The sequence below is a fragment of the Hypanus sabinus genome, chromosome 23 (assembly GCF_030144855.1).
Source record: "Hypanus sabinus isolate sHypSab1 chromosome 23, sHypSab1.hap1, whole genome shotgun sequence".
Taxonomy (NCBI): domain Eukaryota; kingdom Metazoa; phylum Chordata; class Chondrichthyes; order Myliobatiformes; family Dasyatidae; genus Hypanus; species Hypanus sabinus.
Window position 1 is genome coordinate 39,326,522 of NC_082728.1, and position 26,110 is coordinate 39,352,631.

Genomic DNA, 26,110 nt, shown 5'->3' on the forward strand with positions numbered 1-26,110 from the left:
GAAATACTGAAATCTAAAAGGAACTTTCTTCCTCATTCCAAACAAGCTTTCATTTTTTATATATATACCTTATTTATTCATAGGATATGCCAAAGCAGATTTTGCACATCTCCAAAACCCTCTGAATATGGGGCAGTTAACTATCAAACACACTTTCATACTTACTTTTTTTATTACAGTCAAAACTGCTCATTTCCTGAGCTATTTCTAGATTGACTAAGATTTGCTGTAACATTATGAGAATCAGATGGCTTCAGATGTGAAATAAGAACTAGATCCTTGAAATGAAGATGAGTTGGCATTACTTCATAGTACCTGCTTTGCTGCTATATTCCTGTTTAAACAGTCACACAAAACATGCCCTGTAAGTTATTTATACCAGACGATGTTCCCTTTAATGTGATATTATCTCTGCTCTGTGTGTCATAAAAAACACAGGCTTTTTTAAAGTTCAGTTTAGTTTCCTTGTCTCCTGAGCCCTTCATCTATAAATGGGGAGTGTTTGGTTTGGAAGGGATTCAGAAAGACTGATGTGGGGACAGAGGTATTTGGCTGGGCTTTTCATGTGGTGGGGTTACAAGTTTTCTCTTTGTTTTTTATGACTATGTTTATAACACTAACATATACCAACAAAAAAAAATACCAACTGAACAGTTACTTAAAATTTTTTTGAGGCTGCAGCATGTCCTCAACACGTAGTAGGAACATTAGAGTTGGGACATTTAGCCCTTGAAGCCTGCTCTGTTAGTCAGTTGATCTGTATCCTAAGCTCAGCCTCTCAGTTTAGCTTCACATCCTTGCTACACTTAGCAAATGAAAACGTACCCTGAAAAGTCATCAGCTTGAAAGATTAAACCTGTTTCCTCTCCCAATGCTTCACCACCTTGAGTATTACCAGCATTTTCTGTTTTTGAAAAATCTATTGAGCTCAGGTTTAAAATCATTGGCAGAATTTGACATAGAACAGACCCTTCAGTAAACCATGTTGTACCAGTCTGTTAACCTTCTCCAGGATCAATTTAACCCTTCCCTCCACAAAACCTCCATTTTTCATTCATCCATGCGCCTGTCTAAGTGTCTCTTAAATATCCCAAATGTATCTGCCTCTGCCACCATTCACTTATCAATCTGTGTTAATAAACTGACACCCTCCTACAAGTTTCTCCAATCACCTTAAAATTACACCTTCACATATCAGCCCTGGAAATAGATTCTGGCTCCCTCTTCCATCCATGCCTCTTATACACAATTACCATTCTTATGGGAGATCCAGATATGGATGCGTAAGGTTTCCCAGTTTTTATCCTGAAAGACTTTAAAAAGTTTAAAACGCACGCTTCATATTCACAGTTCACCAATGGAAAATATTCAATAAATTCTTTCCCACATGATTTCCTATACTACAGGGAATATCAACCTGGTTTATATGTTACCTGTTCATTACCCAACTCTTGAAATTATTTTTAGATCTTTCATTTTTATGGTTAATTTCAATTTTAACAATAATATGGTCAAGTGCAGTGAAATGTACGCAGCAGATATTGGGTGAAGCAGTTTAAAGGATGGGCAATGGTCTGATGAAAAGAGAAAGCGGTGAGGTTAGTGTGCGGTGCAGAAGAAACAGCATGGGACAACTGGGAGCCAGTATGTCAGAAAGGCATTAGAGATCGAGACCAGTTATAGCAGATGGGACTACAAGAGCAGAAGACAGATGAAGCAACGGGAGTGTCAAAATCTATGTTAACTTTCACCACAGTCCTGCATCTGGACATCCAGATCTTAACCCTGCCTGCAGCACTGTACACAGTCCAAAACAGAGCCAAGGATCTGGACACCCTGTGCTGGAAGACAGTGAGAGGCCACATCCCACTCATTGGCCTCTGCTTTCCATCATAACCAACATGCGACACCTGCCACCACCAAGTTCAGTGTTGGCCTTTTCCCTGTCTGAAGACTCTCCACTTCCACCACTGGGTGCCTTGGAACTGCTGTATTGGAGAAGCTGAAACTTTCTCCTGCTAAATGCTGAAGAAGTTGCTTGCAGTCACCTTTACAAACCGTGTATTCTTCCCACAAAACCAATCACGCCCTCTCACAATGTTTAGTGATTCACTCTAATACACTACTATGAAATGTTTTTAGCACTCTTCACTCTGTTACAAGCACTATACAATTTTTTTTTCTTCTTTCTTCAATGCGATGGAACAAGGGTTACAGCAGGACATATCTTTCCCCTCAGAGAGATGTGTGTGCCAGCAATGCAATTTGCTTAAAATACTTAATATTTTTCCACAAGTTATCCGCACTGCTATTTGCACAGAACATTACTAATATGATAGTTTGTCATCTGTAACAAAGGAACTGACCCAAGTTAAATTCTAAATTGGCCTATTCATCAATTGTTAATGAACTTGGCCTGTAATGGCCAGACCACCCAGCAAAACACTAAGACCTTGAACCCTTGTTCATCCTTGTTTCCTGAGGGCCAGATTAGGACACACATGGTGACACAAGTGTGAAATACACCATGATCTATTGGCAGAGGTTAGCTCTGGGGTAGTGAAGCTGTTTCACCCAACAGCTATGTGGACCTTAGCCAGCAGCCATGTCAAGAACTCAGAACTTCTTTACGGAGGAAAAAAGGAATTTAAATGTGTCAAGATCTCAATTCAAGCTTGTGACTCTTCTGGAGCACTTTTTCCAGCTTAAGTTACAGTGCACTCCAATTCCCTTGTGTATTAAGTACCTAACACATGTTCTATTATAGCTTACATCTTGTCTAGTGTCCAGTGCCATTATAAACATGAATCATTGATTGACAGTATAATCAGTTTGTATTGAGCCAGAGATAGTTACTTCTCTGGAATGATTTTATTACCAGTTTTAAGAGGGCTCACAATATCTCAAGACTTTACATTCTCTCAGAAACATTCTGTCTTCATAATTTTCTGTTACAAAATTCCTTGTACTGTACATCCGCATCATTACAAAACAGCTTCAGGCATCACTTTGAAAATCTGTACATCATATACAAGTTTATGCTACATTCATATTCTTTAAGACTTTGAAATTTATTAGTATTGATATTTTGATGGCAGTCTTGAATAACAATGATTCCAAGTCTTTTTCATTTTAGTTTAGTTGAAATCTGTAATGTTGCCTAGCAACAATGAGCTCTATTAAAGTGGCAGAATGCTTGGTTTCATCAGTACCACGTAACAAATGCAGCGCACTATAAGATAGTGTTCCTTTTGATCTGGATAACTCTCATCCAGTTGTGAAAGGGTAGTATCAGTCTGTGGTCAACTCACAAGGTATTTCCCCTTTGTCTCTCGCCTCTTTGTAGATCCTTCTGAAGTCCTTATATCGGGGTGCACAGCCTAGTTGGACATCACCAAAGTGCATGCTTCCTGTGAACAGAAAGTCCCCTTCTCCTTCCTTGACTCCACAATGCAGCAGTGTCTTTATATGTCCCAGCCATTTCCCACTCTTCCCAATTGGCTGAAATACTTTGTTCTTTTGTCTGTAAATCTTGTCTGCAAAGATATCTATCCTTGATTCTTCCTGTTGTTGATCATGTGACACAGAACGAATGGTTCCTCTGATCACTAGGAAAAAAAACAAAGGCAAAGTTTTCCATTAATAAAATACAAAGCTTAAAAACAGTTCGTTCATTCATTATGTGCTGTCGTATGATGTGGGCAATCGCAGTCTCCACCATGACTGTTCATGGCAAATTTTTCTAAAGAAGTGGTTTGCCATTGCCTTCTTCTGGGCAGTATCTTTACAAGATGGGTGACCCCAGCCATTATCAGTACTTTGCAGAGAATGTCTGCCTGGTGTCAGTGGTCACATAACCAGGACTTGTAATATGCACCAGCCGCTTGTACCACCATTCAACACCTGCTCCCGTGGCTTCACGTGACCCTGATCGAGGGGGCTAAGCAGGTGCAAAATCTTACTCAAGGGTGACCTGCGGGCTAGCAGAGGGAAGGAGCGCCTTACGCCTCCTTTGGTAGAGACCCATCTCCACCCCACCACCCAAAATAGGTTAGTGACGAAAATAAGCCATTTATTTTTTTCCCAGTTCAAAATCTAATTTCACTTTGGACATTTTCATGTTTAGGGAATAGCGCCTCCCTAAAACTCTTTCCAAATGTTTTTGTGTTTCTTAAGTGTAGCCCTTCTTCAAATTTCCTTTCCAATAATTTAAAATTATGTCCTTAGGTTCCACATTCCTAATTTAGTTTTGTTTTGGGTTTATCATTACATATTTATGCTAATTTGCTTAAGTTCCTGTTCCTGACTCCTCATTGCCCATCTTTACTCACATCAGGTATGTTGTTCATCTCTGCATTTCAAAAGCAAGTCCTTCATTTTCTTAATCATGGGAGAGAACAGCAATTCAATGGAGAAAGAAGTAACCCATGGCAGGAAGTGAAGCTTGGTGACGAGACCTATCATGTGGTAACTCCCAGCGGGAGGGTGACTGACTTAATCACAGAATCTCTGTTCTGGAAAATACTTGTAAAGCATTCCCCTGACCTGTGGGATGTGTGCCTCATATGGATGTTACTGACAGTGCCAACCCTAATGATGCCTCGAGTGACTTGCTAGGCCAATTCAAGGTGCAATGCACAGTAAACCGAAGTCGTGGATGGGTCTGGATAACCAAGTTCCTTCCCGGAAATAAATTGTGCAAGTTATGACTCAACATTGAAGTTGTTGAGTCATTGAAAACAAGCCTCAGCTGTGAACTGTTTCCACAACCTATTTATTTTCAAGACCTCTACAACTCACATTCTCAGTATTATTTATATATTTATTCACAATGTCTTCTTCTGCACATTGATGTTTGACAAGATTTTATGTTTAGTTTCATAAATTCTATCCTATTTCTTTATTTTACAGGAAATGCCTGCATGAAAATGAAAATGAAATGAAAATGGTGACAATAATAACAATTATACTTTTAACTTTGACTGGCTTTAGTGAACCAGAACCAGAACAGGCCTTCCCAACCTGGGATTCACAGACCCCTCGGTTAATGGTAGGAGTCCATGGCATAAAAAAGGTTGGGAATTTCTGCACTAGACTATGTGCTGGGTTTACAATCATCCTTGAGATTAGTGGTTCCTATTACACAGTGAGTATATGACAGACTCGATATAACTGTTTTACACAGCTGCTGTAGGGGATAAATACTCTATTTATAAAAGAGCACAAACCTCAATGCGTTCCATTAGGAAAAGTATCATCTGTACAGAATCAACAGAGAAAAGGATGAAGTCCACGTAACAGCAATCACTAACTGATGGCCAGTTTCTGTCATACATGCTATAGCTGTAGACTGTGCTCAATTAATTGTTATAAAACATTGAGATATTTGCAGTGGTGTGGCCCCAGTGGATATTGAGACCACTTAACTTGGTAGTCTCCAACCACAGCTTGCTTCTTACAGTTGGCCTACAACCCTTAGTGCTGGCACCAACACAGTGTGAACAAGACCATTAATGCTCTTGTGTCCCACTGTACTGAAAGATAAACTGCAAGAAATGGGATGTACGAAAACCCAGTGCATACATTATACACAAGCATGTGATATTTATATCAAATGAAAGGAGTTCAAGGAAGATAAAAATGGACTGTGGTAATATCTAAATTACAACTTGATATAAGATGTCTGCACACAACTAAAGTCAAACTCAAACCATCATTTTAGCCTCTGTGAATGATTATCAAAACATCCTAGTGTACCTTTAATATCAAATTGTACCTGATATTGCTCATTGTCCAAATACTAAAATAGAAAATTGCTGAGCTATTTTTCCCAAAAGAATAAATTAGCAATTTAGTTACCCATGGAATGGGTAGGATGGACTCCTTTTTCAGGATTTACAAAATAGATTTTCAATTTGTTCCAAAACCTACTTCCTCTTCACTTTTGAGCAGAGCTCAAAACTCGCAGGGTTCCAGCACAATGCATTCCATCACTCAGCAAGCCATTCGCATCTCACCAGCGGGTGTTCATTGAGAAGCAGTAAAGCAAGATGCACTTTCCACTCTTTAATGATGCAGCCTAATGTGTACATGAAACCTGCAGTGTAAATAAAAGCAAGCAGAAAACTCTGCTTTTCTTCTTTTCCTTCCTGCAGAAGGAGTAAAGACAATGGCCAGTGATCATTCTGTGTCCACTTTGAATCCAAACCTCCTTTAACCTCTACAGCTTCTTTGTTCAGCATACAAAAGGTACAGACAATCACAAAGTCTTTCGTCAAAACAAATTATCATGTTAAATTGTGGTCTCCTAAATCTGAATAATTGCTTTTATTCTTTTAAATTATTTTATTTGCTATTCAGCATTAATTTGATTTTGATGCATGATATGTGGCTTTTTCAGTTTGAACAATACTCTGATGTGGCATCTACTAATTTATCCTGGATACATTCAATGACTTTCCACAGCTCTCTGAGGTAGAAAATTCCTAATTCTTAGCACCCACCTTATCATTTTCCCTCAGACCACCTCTCATTCTTCTCTCCTCAATGGGTTCAACCCAACCTCAGACACTCACAAATCAAACACAATTTCCTTTCAAATTTTTCTTCACTCCTCAACCCCTTCCTTCCAGGAATCAATGAGGTGAACCATCTGGGTACATCCTCCAAATGCAAGCAAATCCTTAAAAATGGAGACCGAAACGGTTCTCCAGATTGCCCCTCATATCTTAGGCTGATTCACTTTTTATGTAAGGAGCCCCAGATTTCTCTATACAACATTTTGTAGTCTCCTATTATGTTTCATCCATTCTTCTATCCTCATATTTCCCCACATTGTCCTCCATCTACCGACTAGTTATCTACTCAGTTAATCTCCCTGTATCTGTATGCAGGCTCTTTGCATCCTTTTTGAAGTTTCCTGGCCATCAGTTTTTGTTTCATCAACACACTTGGCCACCATACAAAGCCCGTTGTTTCTAGCCAATGACGCAGATTATAAATTGTTGTGGTCCCAGTTCTAACCCTTATTTCCCACATTAGTTACTGACTGCCTATTTGACAATGACCTACTTATGCGTTTACTACCCCTTATTCTGCAGTAGTTTTTTACGTTGCACTTTAGCAATTCAAGTGCACTACGTCTATTGATTTCCCCTTCAATCTGTCACATTTGTTACTTCTTTCAAAACACTCGCAAATTAATGGAAAATTATTTCCTTTTATTTACTTGTTGAGATACAGTGTGGGATAGGCCTCTCCAGCCCTTTGAGCCACGTCACCCAGCCATCCTTGCTTTAATCCGAGCCTAATCACGGGACAACTTACAATGAGCACTTAACCTACCAACCAGGAGATCTTTAGAATTCTAGGCAATAACAACCAACACATTCACCATTTTCCTGGGATACAGCCAGCAGATCCATGGGACTTGTTGGCCTTTGGCCTCTTATGTACACCCAGAACATTTTACCAGTGATAAAAGATTGTTTTAAGTTCCTCCCTCACCACAGCCCCTTATTCATTATAATGATACTCTGAGTGCTTAGCACCAAGAAGACCGATTCATGATAATTAATGTTCTCTGATCTTGCTTTACATAAGAAACAGAAGCAGGAGTAGGCCAGCTGGCCCATTCAATGAGATCGTGGCTGATCTGCTAATGGACTCATCTTCACCTACCTGCCTTTTCCCCATAACCCTCAATTCCCCTACTATGCAAAAATCTATCCAACCTTGTCTTGAATATATTTACTGAGGTAGCCTCCACTGCTTCATTGGGCAGAAAATTCCACAGAATCACCACACTCTGGGAAAAGCAGTTCTTTCTCATCTCAGTCCCAATTCTACTTCCCCTAGTTCTAGTCTCACCTATCAGTGGAAACAACTTTCCTGCCTTTATCTTATCAATCCCTTTCACAATTTTATGTTTCTATAAGATCTCTATTTCCCTTGTTAATTCCTACCCATTCTTTAAACTATTTACTATAACTATTTTTTAAAGTAGCGTCACTCAGCAACCCACCTAGTTAACTCTGGCAGACAATTTACAACAACCAATTAACCCACTATCTGGTACGCTAACTTTATGCCCCCCTTACCCTTGCCTCTGCTTCTATTCCTCACTCTGGCCTTCTACCTCTTCTCCTCACCTGCCTATCAATTTCCCGGATACCCCTCCACTCCTTCCTCCCATGATCCACTCTCCCCTCCTGTCAGAATCCTCCTTCTCTAGCCCTTTGCCACTGATCACCTCCCAGCTTCCTACTTCATTCTCCCCCTCCCCCACTCACCCATCACCTTCAGCTTCTCCCTGCCCCAGACCCTCTTTTCCTGGCACATACCTATTCCGTTCCAGTCTCGGCCCAAAACATCGACTGTTTATTCATTTCCATAGACGCTGCCTGACCGGCTGAGTTCCTCCAGCATTTTCTGTATTTTACATTGGATTTCCAGCATCTGCAGAATCTCTTGTTTATACTCTGTCCCCCAGTATAGCTACTGCAAAGGGGCCAATTTACAATGCCCACTAGTGACTTATTACTCTTATTGTTTATTACCATCCACAGTGATTTTCAAGTCAATATTGTTCCAGCAGTCTGAAGTCTGTAGTAATCTCAGAGCTCACGGCGCCCTGGGAAGATGCAGTCTGCGGGGCATACGAGCAGAAACACACAAGACACGCTGAGCTGGCCACAGGTGCCAAGCAGCATGGATGGAAGATGCGGACTTTCCCGGTAGAGGGTGGCTGCAGAGGATTTGTGGTTATTTCCACGGTCGGACTGCTGACAGGATTGGGAGTCCGAGGCCAGTGGCAAGCTACGATTGAACTCTGGGAGGCAGCCGAGCGAAGCAGCCGCTGGTTATAGATGAAGAGGAGTGGCGGTAGCTGGGCCCTAAAATGACACACAGGTGGCCAGGTGTGGTGGGGGGTGCACCAGGGACGCCAGGTCGCAGTGCTGAGCCCTCTGGAGGTGTAGTGGGCTTAAGCTCATGAAACATCTAAGAAAGGGGGGCCCACCTGATGACTACTGGGAACTATATGCCACCATCAAGCCCCACCTCAAGATCTCTATGCTATGACCTGAATTAGGATCTGCTTATCAAAGGGATGAAACATCTAATGCTATGAGCTATAACTCACCATTACAACATCCTTTAACAGAGCTAACCCATTTCCTTTTACTTCTGCCTATTCTTAAAAAAGATGTCAAATACTCCGAACATTCAGTTCCCCTTATGCACTGAGAAACAGTGTCACTGAATCATGGTCAAAATGATTGACAAATACACTTACCCAGATCACTGGTGCAGGCAGCAAGGAGGAGTTCCATGTCATTGCATGGGCGACAAGAAGCTAGAAAGAGAAAAGAAGCAGATTAACCCTTGAAGCTCTTTACAAATAAATGCAATTGCTTATTTATCAGCAAACACTGCCTTTATATTCCAAACCGGTGATTCAAAAGGAAGTTTCTCAGTACACGGCAGGGAATATTTTATCTCAGTGTGTTTTTTAATGTGATATTCCTTTTCTCGTTATGTTGCTATATGGGTGGGACAGTGAGGTTTCTGTAAAAGACAAAAGCAAGTTGCAGAAACCTGCAAAATTAGTCAGCTCCGTCATGGGTACCAACTTCTGAAGTATCCCAGGCATCTTCAAAGAGCAGTGCCTTAAGAAGGTGACGTCCTTCATTAAGGATCCCCACCACCCAGGACATGCCCTCTTCACACTTTACTGTCAGGAAGGAGGCACAGCAGCCTGAAGGCGCACACTCAGCAATTCAGGGACAGATTCGTCCCCTCTGCCATCTGATTTCTAAATGGACATTGAGCCCATGAACACCACCTCAGTACTTAACTTTTTGGACTACTATTTTAACAGCTATTTACACACACACACACACACACACACACAATGTAACTCAGTTTTTTTTTATATATTTATCATGTGCAGTATTTCGTTGTACTGCTGCTGCAAAGTTAACAAATGTCATGACATATGCCAGTGATATTAAATCTGATTCTGATACATAAGTATTTATGAAAGCAACCCACCCAAAGAACATGAATTAGTAACAACATCCCAAAGAGACCATCACCAACATCCCATAATTGTCTGCCGGCAAAACCTAAATCTTAGATTAACTGTACAACATTTCACTAGCATTAACTGTAGGTATGGAAATTAATTCTAGTCCCGATGAAGGTTCTCGGCACAAAACATCAATCATTTATTCCCCTCCGTAGATACTGCCCGATTTGCTGAATTCTTCCGTCACTTTCAGTGTATCACTTAAGATCTCCAGCATCTGCAGAATCTTGCGTTTTTTAATTCGACACTACTGTGTTGCTCCCACATTAGTACAATCTAGATACAGAAAGCTAAACATTCAAACTGAAGTGGTCATAAAGCTGTCTCCTGATGAAGGGTTTCGGCCTGAAACGTCATCACTACCTCCTCCTATAGATGCTGTCTGGCCTGCTGAGTTCTGCCAGTATTTTGTGTTCTTATTTATTTCCAGCATCTGCAGATTCACTCGTGTGGTCATAAAGCTGTGTGTATCTACGATTTCATTATTTTTTGAATGTCTTCAAAATAGACATGTTTTCACTAGATAGCCAGTGTAAAAGATACTCAAAGAATCCCAGAAATTCAGTTCAAGAGAATTCAAAAACAGTACATACATTTCCCATCTAAAAAATAGAAGGTTCAGTTTCCTACCTGATCATTCTTATATCATGCCAACTTTGAGCAAGTTTTGCAATGTGCACCTTCATTAGAAACAAATAGAATTGTTTGCCTATGAAATGAACTCTGACATTATGAAATTGTTTCCTTCCTCCACTTATGCATGTAGTGAGTTTGCTCATTGGACACTTCACCAGATTACTAAATGGGCTCTAGTTAACTTGTGAACCTAACAATAGATTTCTAAACTTTGTCAGAACATGATAAGGTAGCAAATGCTTCAATGCAGAGAGATACTGTTTCCAGAATGCCAGAGTTAATAACTCAAAACATAAAGATAGTACAAAAGTTTAGATTTAATCAGCTATATTAATATTTCACAAAGCTCCCTATTTAATGAAGAGGTCAGGAAGAGTTAACAGAACAGAGTAAGTGTGTATGTTATTCATCTGAGATTTCAATGAAGTGCTGTGCAGCTCGGTGAATGAAGATATTACATTTTCTAAAGATACAGGAAAAAAAAGCATATATTCTTAATTCATTTTCAAGGAATGAAAGAGGCCGCTGTGATCTCCACACATTTCCTTGAATGAGCCAAAAGGCAAGCAGATAACAAAACTGTTTGCATTCCTCCTCTACTGCCTCCAAATTAGAAATCGCAGGAAGGTAACCTTGGCTTCTGCACAGTAAATAAAGTAGCAGATCATGAACCTCCAAAGCATGGACACTTACAATTCAGAGATGCTTCCAGAATAATGTGAGCATTGTCTCAAGTTCAAAATTGAATTTTGCTGAAGATTACTTTACGGATACTGACAGCATCCTGTGGTAACCTGACTCAGGCCCTAACCAATGCTCATGAGCCAGTGCATTGACTGCTTGACAGAAGGATGTAATTACATCATTCTGCACAAGCCAGCACTCATGTTGCACCTGCTTTGAATGACCTGCCCTCTGAAGCCGGTGTTACTGAAAGTACACGATGCTGCTAACAATAGGCAGCACTTGTTGGCCAACATACTTCATGAGTAGGTGATCCCAAGGGGCAGTAACTACTCATCATCAGAATGCCATATCACCCTCAGCAGCTCATTCAGATTCCTCAACCAGTGCGAACTAACAGGTTAACAGATCTGCAGAAAACACCTGCTTATCAATAAAGCTACCTTAAAAATTCACATTTCTGAATATAAAGTAGGACACCATTTTGTTCAATTTTTTCACAAAAGCAGTCTTCTATTTTTAGCATGTTACTCTCCATGTAAAGCTGATTACTTTAATTCTCAGATCTTTAGGATTAGAAAGATTGGTTATTCAGAAGGGTAAAATAACAAACGTTTAAGAACAGTGATGCTCTGCTGAAAGCTAATATGTTTAAGATCAGGCATATTTAAAATTGATGTGAAACAGCATCCAAACTCATGAGAGCACTGACTGACTTCTGATGATGTATTTGCAAAATGAATTGTCCGCTTTGACGAAGGCTGACAGACTTATCACCGTGTCTTTATGGTATTATTAATTCTTACTTCCCCACTTGCACACCACATCCCCTACAGTTCTCAGAGATTGTTTAACAATAGATAATGGGACATCAGATAAGTTTAACTGCTTCAGACTTTACACTCAGCTCATGAATAATCATTCCCCTTAGCTCCCCACAATACCAAACTAGATCAATGCCACCCTAAAGCCAAGAGATATGACAAATTTCAAAAGAAATGCAAAGCTAGCATTCCACTTTGTGGCTGCAGATTGTCAAATATATTCCAAACAAGCCTAAAAAAAAGTATCCTGTGGTGGGAAATGTTCCCAAAATAGAGTTCATAGTATAGAAATAAAAATAATGGCTAGTTCCTGCCTGGAACTCGACTGAGATGGCCTCAAATTCAAGTTGAGCTCCTCTGGAAACTTTACTGAATATGATTTTGTCACATTTTCTTAGAAAACACTCAGGCAATAGAATCTGTGTTTGCTCTTGAGGCAGTTCCATTAATCACAAGCACAACACCAGTCCCATTTATATCCATTTAATCTATTCTCACACATGCCCATCAACAGCACTTATCTTCTACCTACACTGGTGACAAGTTACCTCATAACCAATAGATCTCCAGCAATATAGCATGAAACATAAGCAGCTGAAGTAGAACCCACCAGTTCACACGAACAACATCCAAACTACCCACAGACAGCACCCCCCACCCACCCCGAGGTCAGAATCAAACCCAGGTCATTGGAGTTTTGAGACGCTGTGTCCCACTCAACTGTGCTTGAACAGAGGGCACAAATTCTTTTGGATGACCATTTTTAACCATGTTTTACAAGCACTGCACTACTGAAAACTCAGCTCAAGACATCCCTTCAATTTAATCCATCGTTTCAATGTAAATACGCATATAAACTAAACAGTCACATTTTGGGCAACAGCAATGTTGTGTTGACAATTTTCAAGTTTTCTATTCAAAATTACAGTACAAAATGTGCTCAGGACTGACTTCCTGATTACCCTCATCCCTGGCCACAACTATGATAATCGAATTACTTTTGATCCCAAATTTCCAATCTCCCTCAGGCATGAACCACTCACCACTATCCCATTGCCCCTTCCGACCCCCCCCCCCCAACACTTTAAACACCACCTCTTTGCTGGGTCGCCTATGACCAGAGGCCACTTGGTCAAAACAGTCAACACTTTGTAAGCTACTAGCCATACCCTGCCCAAGCCATGAACTTCACAGGAACTGGAGAGAAGGAGGAGAATAATATTGCTCTGATCAACTTCTGTGTAGTAACTAGGGAATTAGTTTGATGCCATCAATTAAGGTGATCAAAATAAAAATCTACAGTGCAAAGCAGCAAATCCTGATGGTTGCACATGCAATCACTAAAAAAACACTAACTTAAAATTGAGTCCAGTTTGTTAATTCCTACACGCTCACATGGCATCGCAATGACTATAAAGGACATTCAGCCAAAATTATAAGTGGACAAATCTTCTTAGTCTTCACATCAGGACGATCGCATATGCAAGAGCAATTGTTCAGGCATAGAAAAGTACTATTTTATATATGCACATCTGCAAACAAGGTTTGCAAAAAGTATATGTCATGATCAATTTGCATTAGGGAACTGTTAATTAAGTCATAAATAAGATTTGCTTCAAAGATAGTGACTTAATTTAACTTACCTGGTCCCAATTTCATATTGTTTGATGTTGAAAGGCAAGTACCAATTTGAAAGACATTATAAAAGATTCCTCAAATCACCATTTGCCATTACTATTCAAAACAAACACACCATTAATTTTAACTGCTGCCTCTGTCCAAGTAAACAGAGGTCTTGTTTGTACAACAGCTGTAAATCTGTGGCTGTTCTGAATGAACTGCAGTTACCAGTAAAACTTTGCTATCCAAACCCTGTGGGACAAGTGACTCTGAACTTTAACCCAAGGTAACAACTTCCGATTCCAAATATCAGTTTATGTTGTACATCTGAAATAGGACCCTGGAGAGTCTAACCTGAGCACTGGCTTGGAACATGGACCAAGTCAATGAGGTAGCCTCTTTATCAGAGAAGTTACAAGCAAGCCTGTAAAATAAATCGCTGTACACCTCCAACTTAACAAGGGGCCGTGACAAAATATAGAATTCAACAGCAGTTGGATAGCATTGTCAATCTAAATGAAATGGTGGTGGGTGAGGAAGCTCCAAGCTAGGTTTTTGCCACACTAGTAGAAGCACTGAATATGCAACTATTGGTTTGGTTTGCATTATTCAAGATCACAAAATAAAGCACAGGGTCAGCCAGTTACAACACTCGACAAGAGATTTTTTCACCAGAGGCACATGAATCTCTGGTATTTTCTACCCAGAATTGTGAAGGCTCAGTTGCAGACTGATCTTATGACACAGATGAACAAATTTCAGAATACGCAGGACTAAGGTATATGGAGGCAGAGCAGGAAAGTTGTGCTGAGGTAAAGGATAAACCATGATCTTATTGAAAGACTAAATGCTTCAATTTCTTGTTCTTACTATGGCGCGTCTCCAAAGTCAGATTTCACCCCTAATCACACTCGTTGGAATATCTGTGCTTGATGGCAACATCTCAAGACCTTAAGCATCACAGCAATACACGTGGATGCTTAAAGCTGTTCAGACAATGAGTTTTGATTAACTTAAGAAGAGGAAACGGTTTCCTTTGGCAGATGGAGCAGCCACCAAAAAGACACAAATTCTATTGCTGGTGCAAGTTACAAAGATAAGGCTTAGATCGGAAAATACTTCCCCTTTTTCTTCCAGCCCTTAGCATCTAAGTGACAATGATCATGATTTCGCTCACACTTCAGTCTGTCAAAATTAAAAATTACTTAGTCTCTTTTGCACATGTTATACTGTAGTATATACTGTATGAAGTTATACAGTTATACTGTATCAGAATTCATAAATGTTTTAACACTGCCAAAAATATTTCAGGCTTGTTACATCTCAGCTGGAATCCAAGTTTCAAAATAATGTTCCGGACTTATTGCATCTAACTCTCACGATGAAAACTGTAGATAAATTGTCCTTTGAAATGCATTCTATAAAAAGTGAGTTTTTATATAGTCCCTCTAACTTACTCTGTGATTATTAACCAATCTTAACTTCATCTTAAATGTCCTGTTGAAAAATTAACCAAAGTAATCAAACAACTGAGTATTTGTACTCAAGTAGAGGAAACCCAATCAAATTTAATGACAACTTAACAGGCATTGCAAATATAGATGTTCAGGGTGGAGAAAGGTGTGAAACATCAACTAAACTGAGAGTATGTTTTCTAGAAAACAAAGCTGGCTTGCTCAGATATTAAGGCAAAGGCATAAAACTTGATTTCTTCAAGTCAACCCAATTGTGAAAAAAATAATTAATCTTCACCAACTTCTGAGATCACAAACAAAAGTAACTGCATTCCACTAGGTACAGTACCTCCAGAGTACTTCTAACAAGCTACGTGTTACATTACTAAACCTATACTGCCAAAGACATTAAAATGTTTAACCATCGGCTTCTGATATGCTCTCTGCTCTTGCAAAATCAAAACAAACCTCAGGACATTGTTAAATGACCCAAGTCTAAAGATATTATCACAAGGCTTAAAAGCTGACTGATCATTATCATCATTATTATTATTATTATTATTATTAAGATTATGCATCAGTTTATGGAGTTTTATTCTGGGTCAGTAAGAAGGAAAGATTGAGTAATAAACTAAAAGAAATGTTCCAGCAATACACTGGATCAAAGAGTTCAGAGCTGGAGTGTAGACTGTTCAGTCCATCACAGCTGTACTAGCTCTTTGAATAAACTATCAAGTGAATCTTTATTCCCAATTCTTGCCGCAAATCCTTTCAGGGATTCCACAAAAATATTTATTTATTACCTTTTTTTAAAAAAAAAGTTGAATTCTATCTCACTTTATTGCTTTCTGTTATTAAGATGGATTTAGATGTAGGTCTGTTACTTACCAGTAACGGGAACAAAATTTTCCAGTTACCTTTGCAAAACTTTCTACACACTTATCATTGATATCACGGTTATCAGAGATACACTGTGGAACAAGGCTCTTCAGTCTATCACAATGCAGCCATCAATAAACCATTTATATTAACCCCAATTACAGTTGCCAATTAACCTACCAACCAATGTGGGAGGAAACTGGAGGAAATTCACACACAGCCCCAGGGAGAGCACAGACACAGGGCCAGAGAGCGGGATGGAACTTGATTCTCTGGAACGATGAGGCACTATGCTGCCCTTAACATCCTTACTCTAACAAAAAACTTCTGTAACTTTGAGCACACACTATTCACTAGCATGTTGTAAGAAAGAAGCACCAAAGACTTAAGAACTCTAACCAAACTGGAGCCAATGAAGATGTAGCAGATAAAACATTCCAATCTCAGCTTGCTTTAAATTCCACTAGGATTTTAACCATGAGTCACTGGACTTGGTGAATAAAGTGATTCAGTGGAAAACATAACCACAAAATGATTAAATTCCCACTTTGTTTTTGGATTATGTAAAACATTTTACCACAAAGCCCTGTGTAAAGCAGCCAATTTAAGTAGTCACCATCTTTCAGTAAATTCAGTTGTGGGCAGGTTGTACTTAGAAGTTACCAATTATACACAAAGTAAATTCAAATGAAAAAAAATAGGGTGAAGGTAGCAATTAAATAGGACATGATGGGTTAAAATAAAACACAATTATGGCCTTAACCTACCATTACTTGACAGGCAACGGTTTGTGATATTTTATACTTGTTCACATTATCAACTGATCACCAACTTAATCCTTATAATAGACTAACTTACTACCAGATGTGCTTATTGAGGCTTCTTTTTGATTAAATTGTACATGGGAAGAGCTGGAATTCCAAGTTTCAAGAGCCTTTGCCATCTGATGCAAGTTTCTTTCTAGTAACACACACACAAAATGCTGGAGGAACTCAGCAGGCCAGGCAACATCTATGGAAAGGTCTTTTCTCTTCTTTCTGGTGTTTGGTGAAAATTTCGATAGTATACAGTATTTCTTCCTTAATTACCACAAAAGACTCTCCAACCAAAAATATACCACATCAGAGGAATCCCAATTATGATGAAAGCCCCATATTGTCCTTAGTGATAGGATGGAAGGATTGGTTAGGTTCCCACCCAAACACTGATGAAAGTTAGCAATTGACATCCGTGGAGTGAAAGTAAGGAAGAGAATAAATAAACCTTCATTTCTGTAGCACCTATCAAGTCCTTGAGACATCTCTAACTGTGCTAGTGATATGCTTTCACAGTTCTTCCCCATCTTGGGAAGTCCTCAGGATCAGAGGCAACATGTTCCGCTCCAGTTCAGTACATTCTGAGAAGAGTGACGAGGCCAATGTGGGACTCACAATAGAAGACCTGCTTGATAGGATAGGTAGGTGAATAGTTTGGGTGTTATACTCCTGCCCCTATTTATGCAGGGCTTCTCAGAGTTCAGCTCAATCTGAATAGCACTCCTCTTCTTTAAAGTAGCCATTGGTCAGAGATTTCCAAAAATTAGTGGGAAGTTTGCACTTTTTCCAGAGGAGGTCCACGGTTAGCCTTAAATCTTCTGCTATCATCTTGGTAATATCTTCCTGTGACAAGAGCTCTGAATTAGAATGCCTGTTTTGGGAATCTGGTATTGAGAATGCAGCAAACTGCTGCAGAATGGAGTCAACTGCATGCAACTATGGCCTCATTCCTGGAGATGCTGCCCTGCTAGATGACACAAACAGTGATTTTCCTTATCCTGTAAGTGGATTTGTTGAATTGACAGTATTTGCTGCAGGTTTTCTTCGTCTACGAAATCACAGGAACTGCCTGGTAAGCAATGGGCATTTCTTTTTTACCGTGTTTTAGTGCTAGTCTTCAAGCACCCTTTCCCTCACACAGGTGTACTGAAAGAAACAGCTAACTCTGTTGTTGACATCTGTCTTCTTGGAGAGAGAGCTCCCAAAAGAGTGGAAAGATGTGCGTTTTTCCCCCGACTCCAGTCACAGGATTCTTATGACCAAAGGGTGCTGTCATGCAAGCAGTGGATGCGGGGAGGGTGGATGACCTTTGTCTTGAAGTGTAAGACACACACTCACATACTTGCGTGAATGAGCCCCGTTTCTGAATGCCTGCATATTCAAGGAGGTCTGCATTTAGCAACTCAAATGACCATTCAAGTGAATGATGCAAATCTAGAATGGTGGGGAATTTCTGCAAGCATCCAAACTTGAAAAGAGTGTCTTTTAAATTTACAGAATCACAGGCTTTAGTGAGGAGAAAGGCAGCCATGGACAACAGTCACTGCTGTTTGCCTGCATTGCTCTTGAAGCTGTAACAAAGTGAATCACCTTCAGAGGATGGAACCCACAACTCTTCAACCACTGCTGATAACTTTCCTTATAGCAGATGGCTGTGTCTCATTGACTGGGATAAACGGACAGCCTGACAGACGCCTGAAGGCCAAGGTCCAACAGAAAACCTGACCTGAAGAATAGATGTTGTCAGAAAGAGAGCAGTGGCCCTACATCTCACTGCTAACCATGAGCCCATCTCATAGCAAACATCATAGTCCAGCCTTGCCTCCATCCTTGACCAACAAGTTGAAAAAGTTGTTGAAAAAGCTCTGCCTGATAAGCCAGGCCTCAGGTGATGATGTATACCTATTTCAGTTCCAAAGACCGGCAAGGAGGAACTTCAATTAAAAGATTCATCACCTCATCTCTGTGGGAAAGGGGGGGGGGCATATCAGAAGGTCTCAGAGATGCAAATAGTGTCATGTTTGTAATGCAGGTAAATGTGGTGCCGAATCTACCCTGTGGTGGACCTTAAAAGTGGGCATCAGGTAAATGTGATTAACTCACATTGACCAAATTATCGCTGTTCCTGACAGCAAGGGAACTTATTTTTTGTAACTGTCTCCTGTAATAAAAATGTGACTATTAATAACCACATTAAGGTGACAAAACAAGCACAAGGCTGATGTGTTGAAATTCAAAAAAAAATACACATGGTTTAACCATCTACCGAGCATTGGCAAAGAAATAATGAGCGATTCCATACAAAAGATTGTAAATTCTGTTACAGGTACTTTGGTATAAGCTTAATAAACGTTTCATATTGAATTTAATTTGAATGTACTTTTCCAATGTGCTGCTCACCCAAGAGTTTACATTAAAAACAAAAGAAATAGGAGGCCATTCTGCCCCTTATACCTACTCACCCATTTCATATCATGGCTGATCTTCCACCTCAAGCTACTTTCTGCCACTAATCCCTGATACCTTTCCTTCTTTAACACCACACTTCCTTGAAAGTTACCCATCATATAGCCTCTGACTCTGCAAAGGCAGATCTTAGTTCTTAGATATAGACAGCGGCTGATTCAATTACGTGGCCCAGGATGGTCATCTCATTGAGCCCACATTAAAACTGAAATGATTGGAAAGTTATATTAATTATACCATGGCAGGTCTGTGCATTACGAATACTTAAAATCAGCTCTCAAATGGACATATGATGAACTGAGAAGCTTCCCACTTTAAATCTGGTTCTATGAGATACAAACAGATGTCAAGAGCTATATTGAACAATTTATTCATTTTGGAATAAAACCATTTCAAGCTGCTTGGCAACAGCTCTAAATAATCTTCATTTCCTGACTTGGACTAAATAACCCCCTGTACTTCAGACTTCAGAGCATATTGAGTACTCCTTTCCACACCACGGTGAATTAGGAACAGAACATTCATTCCCAAAGTCTTCCTCCCTGTTCAGATACCATAAAGAAAGTACGCAAAACTTGTCTTTGCTCAGTGGAAGGGCAATTTAAGTAAAGTAAAGCATATAGTCATCTGTGACAAATATAAGTTTACTGCTTTTGAAAACAGCAGATGCAGAAAGCCAAGTTTCCATTTGGAAGCAATCTTCCTAAAGACTTACTATTTGAAACAAGTTTATACTCGAACAATTCATCCATTTATGTTTTTTTGTAAATTTGACTGAATTTCTAATTAGGTTTGTGCAGGAAGCTATTAATCGTGTCATTGTTGAAACACAACCGGTTTGACCAGCAATGACTTCAAAACAGTCTGATGTGAAAGCGCCACCTATTGGTGGGTGACAGAAAGCTAAGAAAGTGACTGATGCACATCATCTTTAACTTATTTTACAATCAATTTATTGATCTCTTTTCAGAATTACGCCATGTACTGGAATTGCAATAGGTAGCAGTGTCTCCATACATATTACAATTTATTGCAAGCTTATTCTTGTCACAATATATTAATAATGCATTTGATGATGCATAATGATACCCAAGTTTGTTGTGTGTTTTTTTTTACAGGAGAATAAAGACAAGTGTGCAAGAGAAAATATTTTTGTACTTGATATCCTCAGTGTCAAGAAATGCAAGCCAGTCCTAAGGTTTTGTAGAGGTCAGCGTGTTAAACCCCATTTAACCCAAGTTACAAATCAAACAACAAATCAGTTTTAAACCCACTCAACGGAGGTACTGCTGACCAAAATTATTTAAGGTTATGTATTGCAGTAAACATAGTGGGTACTCTGATTTTGCCTGGCAATCCTTAACTAAATGAACCAGATTTATTCAGTATTGCTGGTTGAGCAGTACCTGAATGTTATATTTAATTTTTCACACACAGTCAAGGCAAACAAACCTTGCTAATGAGCTTTTTCATGTTCCTTCAGCATATTATGTACTCAAGTTAGTTATCTCTGTGCAGCTAATCCTGCAATACCAGTGGATGCCATTCTACATGACTCCACAATTCAGGCTATCTAAAACCTCCAGCTGAAAGAAAAAAGCTGATAGTGAGGCTAAACAGAGTAAATACTTGAAGCCAAAAATAAGGTTATCCAAACAGCCCATCATCAGTTTCCATGTCAGTGTTAACTACACCTGAATATAATGAGCACACAAGCCATGATCAAGAGTTACACCCAGTCAAGACTGTGATAACAAGATAATGATTCTTTCACCATTTATTATCCAGATTCCAAGTAATTTGCAACAGAAATCCTGAATATATGACTTACCTGGTGCATTATGTAAATCTGCAACAGTCCTATCTTTAAATAGTTCATACTGAAAACCAGTGATTTTTCTGCTTATGTCCATCTGAGGGGTGGCCTGGATAAATAGTGCCCCCTCATCCATGCCAAAACAATACACTTTGTTTGGGACCTGGTCCTCTTCAGTCACAAGTAGTTTCAGATCACCAGCCTTTTCTAAATAAATATTAGCTCCCTTGGAATCTTTGAAAGGCTTAATGCAGACAGTCAAATTTTTGTAAGATGATGCTAGATTGGTTCGTAAATTAACCCTCAGGGCTCCAGTAGGATACAACCATTCCAATGAACCTTCAGAACAGCGCAGATACACCTGTTCTACATCTCTGGAGTGAGCATTATGCGTTAAACCACTAGAAGAAAAACAAAAAAAAACAGAATTAAAATCTACACAGTGAATACCTCTGGGTAATTTCCAGTGAAGATTTTCTTGTAATAATCCCTTTACATTCTTTTTTTAGTACCTCAAACTGGAATGGAAGAGCGAATCCATTAGTACTTAGGAGTGATTTTAGAGAGAAGCACATTAGAACAAAAATTAACTGAAGATAACAATGCCTTTAGTGGAATGCATCCAACTTGCAAAACCAAACTACCTATTATGCATTATTATGGATGGCTCTCTCAAAGAAACAAAATAAATAACTACTGCTCTTGAATTGGGTTTTATATATCCTAGGTGACCATTTTGATCTCTATTCTTTTGGATCCTGTATAAACAATAGAAATTTTGTGATTGTTTTTCAAACCATCATAAGCCTTCATCATCCATTTCAGAAATTAATGATTCAATCAGTTAGTATATTCTTCGTCAAATAAATTTTCATTTGGAATTTATCAGATCACATTGGCTTTTACATCGTATATAGTCTACTATTTGTAACAAAATACATTTTGAAACACTTAATTCTTATTAATTTTGAAACTTTCAGGTGTATGCCTGTCATTTTTGTGGATCCAGAATACACTAATAGCAATTAACAGTACTGGAATGATGCTATTGTATGAACCTTTGGTATGTATATGTCCACAGTGGTCAGGTTGGTTTAGATTGTTTACATTTTTGGAATAAGTGAACTTTTTTAAAAAATCAAGTACAAACAGCTTATCTTTCTAATTAAATTGGCAGGGTATTCTCGTCATATTGCAGTAATCCATATTTAAGTGGTCATTATTTTGAGTTGATTTATCTCATGCTTGTAAACGCATTGACAGATAACGGGTCAGTTTTCATTAGCTTTGGCAAACTTTTCCTGGGTAAAGTAAACTTGCTTTGTCTGGAGGACGTCTCAGACCTCCCAGGATTTAATCACCACATGTCAAATAATACCTACAAGCACGCACAAAGGCTTTGAGATGAGCAAACAAAATAGCTTCGATACTTGACTAATTAGCATGAAAATAATTAGTTGGGATTTTTTTAAAAAAGAAAAGGCAGGAAAAGATGGCAAAAGTCCAAATATTAGCATTTTGCTTAAAATGCTACACCTTTCACAGTAAGATTTCTATCGTGTTGCATTAACACACACCACAGGAATTGCAGTATTTTCCTATTAGGTTATAAAAGCAAGGCTCAACTTTGGATGAACCACATTTTTGAGAACCACCACAGCAAAAATAAACGATTCGGTTAAAGGTTTAATAGAAAGGGAGCGTTGGACTTTTCCGTCAGTTCAGTTCTTGCTCTCCACGGCACCCATAGGTGACAGCTCCCTCAGAGATCTGGTGTAACCTTTTTTTGTATTCTGTTCAAGTGGACCTCCGTTAAGCCAGTACCCCTCTCAACATCCGCACACGATGAACCCTCCCAGGATCGGGGCACTGCACTCGAGAGCCGGTAGCTCATTGAGAGATCGCCAATTTGTCTTCCAGGCAAAAAGCTCCTGGGAACAAACTGCCGTTCTGTGTCGTTTTAAGAGAATCGATGCTGCCTGCGCCTTCACCCTTCAAAACAGCACTTACTCACGATGGCATCTTCACCCAGTGCGTGAACAGATTTGGGAAACGGCAGGGTTTCATTGAAACTTACATTAGAAAGAGGACTTATGAATACAAAATTATTTTAAAACGTACTTAAAACATACGTATATTCACAACTCTGCCACCTTGTAAAGTCTTATATTGATCAAAGAGTTCCCGTTTAAAAGGCTTTCCTAGTTAAGTAAACATCAGGTGTTAGTTTGGAAGCGATGGGTACGTTCCCTCCAGAGGGCAGAGGGAGTAACTTAAGGACCGAGAGTTAGTTTCCCCTGCTTTTTACTTTGGAACTAAATCACAGGATAGAAATAGCTCATTAAACTCATGAGGTTGAGATAGTCTTTCGTCCGATTTAAACCAAACCATAAGTAGGAACTAAAAACTCAAGACTTTTGAAGAAAGTTCCAATACTCCTCGCTGATAACTCGTTAAATGTTTATCTACGCCCCCCCCCCCAAAAAAAAACGCTCCGGGGAACATGTAATCACAGCAAATCGATATGCGAGCACATTTAAAAGTGTCACAAACTCAACAGCCAATGCAGACAAGACCGTTTGCAAACACTGGGCAGATCCGGCACCGGTTTGGGGGTCAATACGTCCTCTCTCTTATCCCCGAAAGAACCAACACGGTGGCAGAGCGTGGGTTACTGGCGAACCACAGGCTAATCGTGGCGTTCCGCTACAGGTCCGGGAGGGCTGACCTCTACCGCGGATCTCGCGTGTGGCTTTGCTCGCTTCTCCCCCCACCCCAATCTCTCTCTCTCTCTCTCTCTCTCTGACAGGTTACTGCTCACCTTCCTTTCCAGCTGCACTGGTTGCTGGAGTGCTGCGAGCTGGCCGCTCTGCAAACCAAGAGCACCGCGATCAGCGAGTCCAACACCGCGCTTAACATCTTCTCCTCTTCAGTTCCGCTGGCCAGGGGAGGAGGTGGTCCGAAGTGAAATCCCGGGAACCTCGAGGACTGGGCGCCGCTTCTCTCTACATTATTGTTGGGGTTGAGGAGTGTTGTTGTCGCAGCGTTCTACTCTCGGAGCGGAGGCATGACAGAGCATCACATTTCCTCAAAGCGGCGTTTCTGTGTAGTAAAGACTCCCGGCTCCACCTCACGCGGCTGTGTTGCAGCTGATAGCCAGCCCGGCCAAACTCCGCTCCGCCTCCTCGCAGGGCTGCCGCCAAAACCAGGCTCGGATCCGACGCACAGAAGTGCTGGAGGTCGAGGGACGTCCGAAACGTCCGCCGTTTATTTCCCTCCGTTGATGCTAATTAACCTCCTGAGTCCTCCAGCGTTTTGCGCGCGTTGCTCAAGACTTCCAGTGTATCGGATCTCTCACCCAGCTCCCGCACCGCGGTGTCTTATCTCATGCGTCCCGATGCGCCGCCAGAGCCTTCGCTCTTTGGCTAAGTTTGAAGGATTTCTTCCCCAGATCCACCTTCGCTAGGTTTTTACAACGTTAGAACAGCACAGAAACAGGCCTCTTGGCACCTGCGCTGACTATGAAGTCAATCTAGCTAATCCCATCTGCCTCCGAATGGTCTGTAGCCCTCTATTCCCTTCCTGTTCAGGACTGTCTAAATACCTCTTAAAGCTGTTCTTACGTGTTTGCCTCGCACAGCTCCCTTGCATTTTCCCCTCTCACCTTTCAGTGTTTGAAATGTCAACCCTGAGGAAAAAGACACCGACCATCTCTGCCTCTCATAATTGTATATGCTGTACTTAAATCAGGGTGCCTCTCACGGTACACTGCTTAGAGAAAACTACCCAAGGTTGTCCAACATCCTGGAGAACAACTGCACCCTCTCCAAAGCTTCCACATCCTTCCTGTAGTGTAATAATCAGAACTGCACAAGATACTCCATTAGTGGCCTAATTAAAGATGTACATATACAGGTACAACATGACTTGCCAACTTTTATATTCAATGCCCTAGCATATGAACGCAACAATATACCTAGGTAGCCTCCTTCATGCCAGCATGAACATCCAACTCACTGACCTCCATTGATACCCCTGCCCCCCACCCTTACCCCCATTCTTATCTATTATTTTAGTCTGGTTCTCTTTCTCTTTTTCACCCCTCACTATAATTTCTCCACCCAACCCTACCTTTCTTTCTCTTTTATTTCCCATAATTCTCCACCTTCCCCCTAGCCCATTTCCCTCCAGCCTATCACTTCCCAGCTCTCTACTTTATCCCTCCCCCCACTTCTTTTCCCCCCCTCGACCATCCCTCCCGAATCGTAGTTATTACCTCCTCCCACAGATGCTGCCTGGCCTGCTGAGTTCTGCCAGCATTTTGTGTTTTTTTTTATTTTTTTTTAATATACCTTTTTTACCACCTTGTCCATTTGTGTTGCCACTTTCAGGAAGTTATGAACTTGCACCCCAAATATACCCTTCCTCTCCACTGAGTCAGTACACTATGGCTTCAGGCTCCACTCCGAGTATAAAATCTAAGCTGACAGTACCAATAGAGGACTCCGCTGTTTAAAATGCAGTCTTATTTCCCAGAAGAAACAGTCATCATGTGCATGCAATAAGACCCCTGAGGCAAGTACAGCAAACTCCGAAAGAGAAGATAACCCTTGGTCACCTATCATTTTGTGGGAGCTTGCTGTGCACAAATCTGCTCCTTACATACTTTCCAATATTTAAGCAGTGACTAAAATTTAAACTGGCGTCATTGACCATAAAGTGCTTCGGGATGTAATAACACACACACACAAAATGCTGGAGGAGGAGGAACTCAGCAGATCAGGCTGTGAAAGAGTATAGTCGATGTTTCGGGCCAAGACCCTTCC

General features: G+C 40.3%; 1 protein-coding gene across 1 annotated transcript; it reads right to left on the reverse strand.

The window, feature by feature from the left end:
* Window positions 1–2,831: 2,831 nt before the first annotated feature.
* On the reverse strand, window positions 2,832–24,694 carry metrnla (meteorin like, glial cell differentiation regulator a). The gene is made up of 4 exons (XM_059948758.1): window positions 24,106–24,694; window positions 21,300–21,685; window positions 9,296–9,355; window positions 2,832–3,608 (listed from the first exon to the last, which is right to left on the reverse strand). Exons 1-4 carry the CDS (start codon window positions 24,201–24,203, stop codon window positions 3,292–3,294), a joined length of 861 nt encoding a protein of 286 aa, XP_059804741.1. The 5' UTR covers window positions 24,204–24,694; the 3' UTR covers window positions 2,832–3,291.
* Window positions 24,695–26,110: the final 1,416 nt, after the last annotated feature.

Bases quoted from the DNA above. Each gene is read 5' to 3' on its own strand.
- metrnla (XM_059948758.1), bottom strand. From the start codon at position 24,203: ATGTTAAGCGCGGTGTTGGACTCGCTGATCGCGGTGCTCTTGGTTTGC. The intron at 21,686-24,105 runs GTGAGCAGTAAC...TTTTTCTTCTAG, and splicing joins CAGTGCAGCTGGAAAGGAAG to TGGTTTAACGCATAATGCTC. The intron at 3,609-9,295 runs GTAAGTGTATTT...TTTTTTTCCTAG, and splicing joins TGCCTGCACCAGTGATCTGG to TGATCAGAGGAACCATTCGT.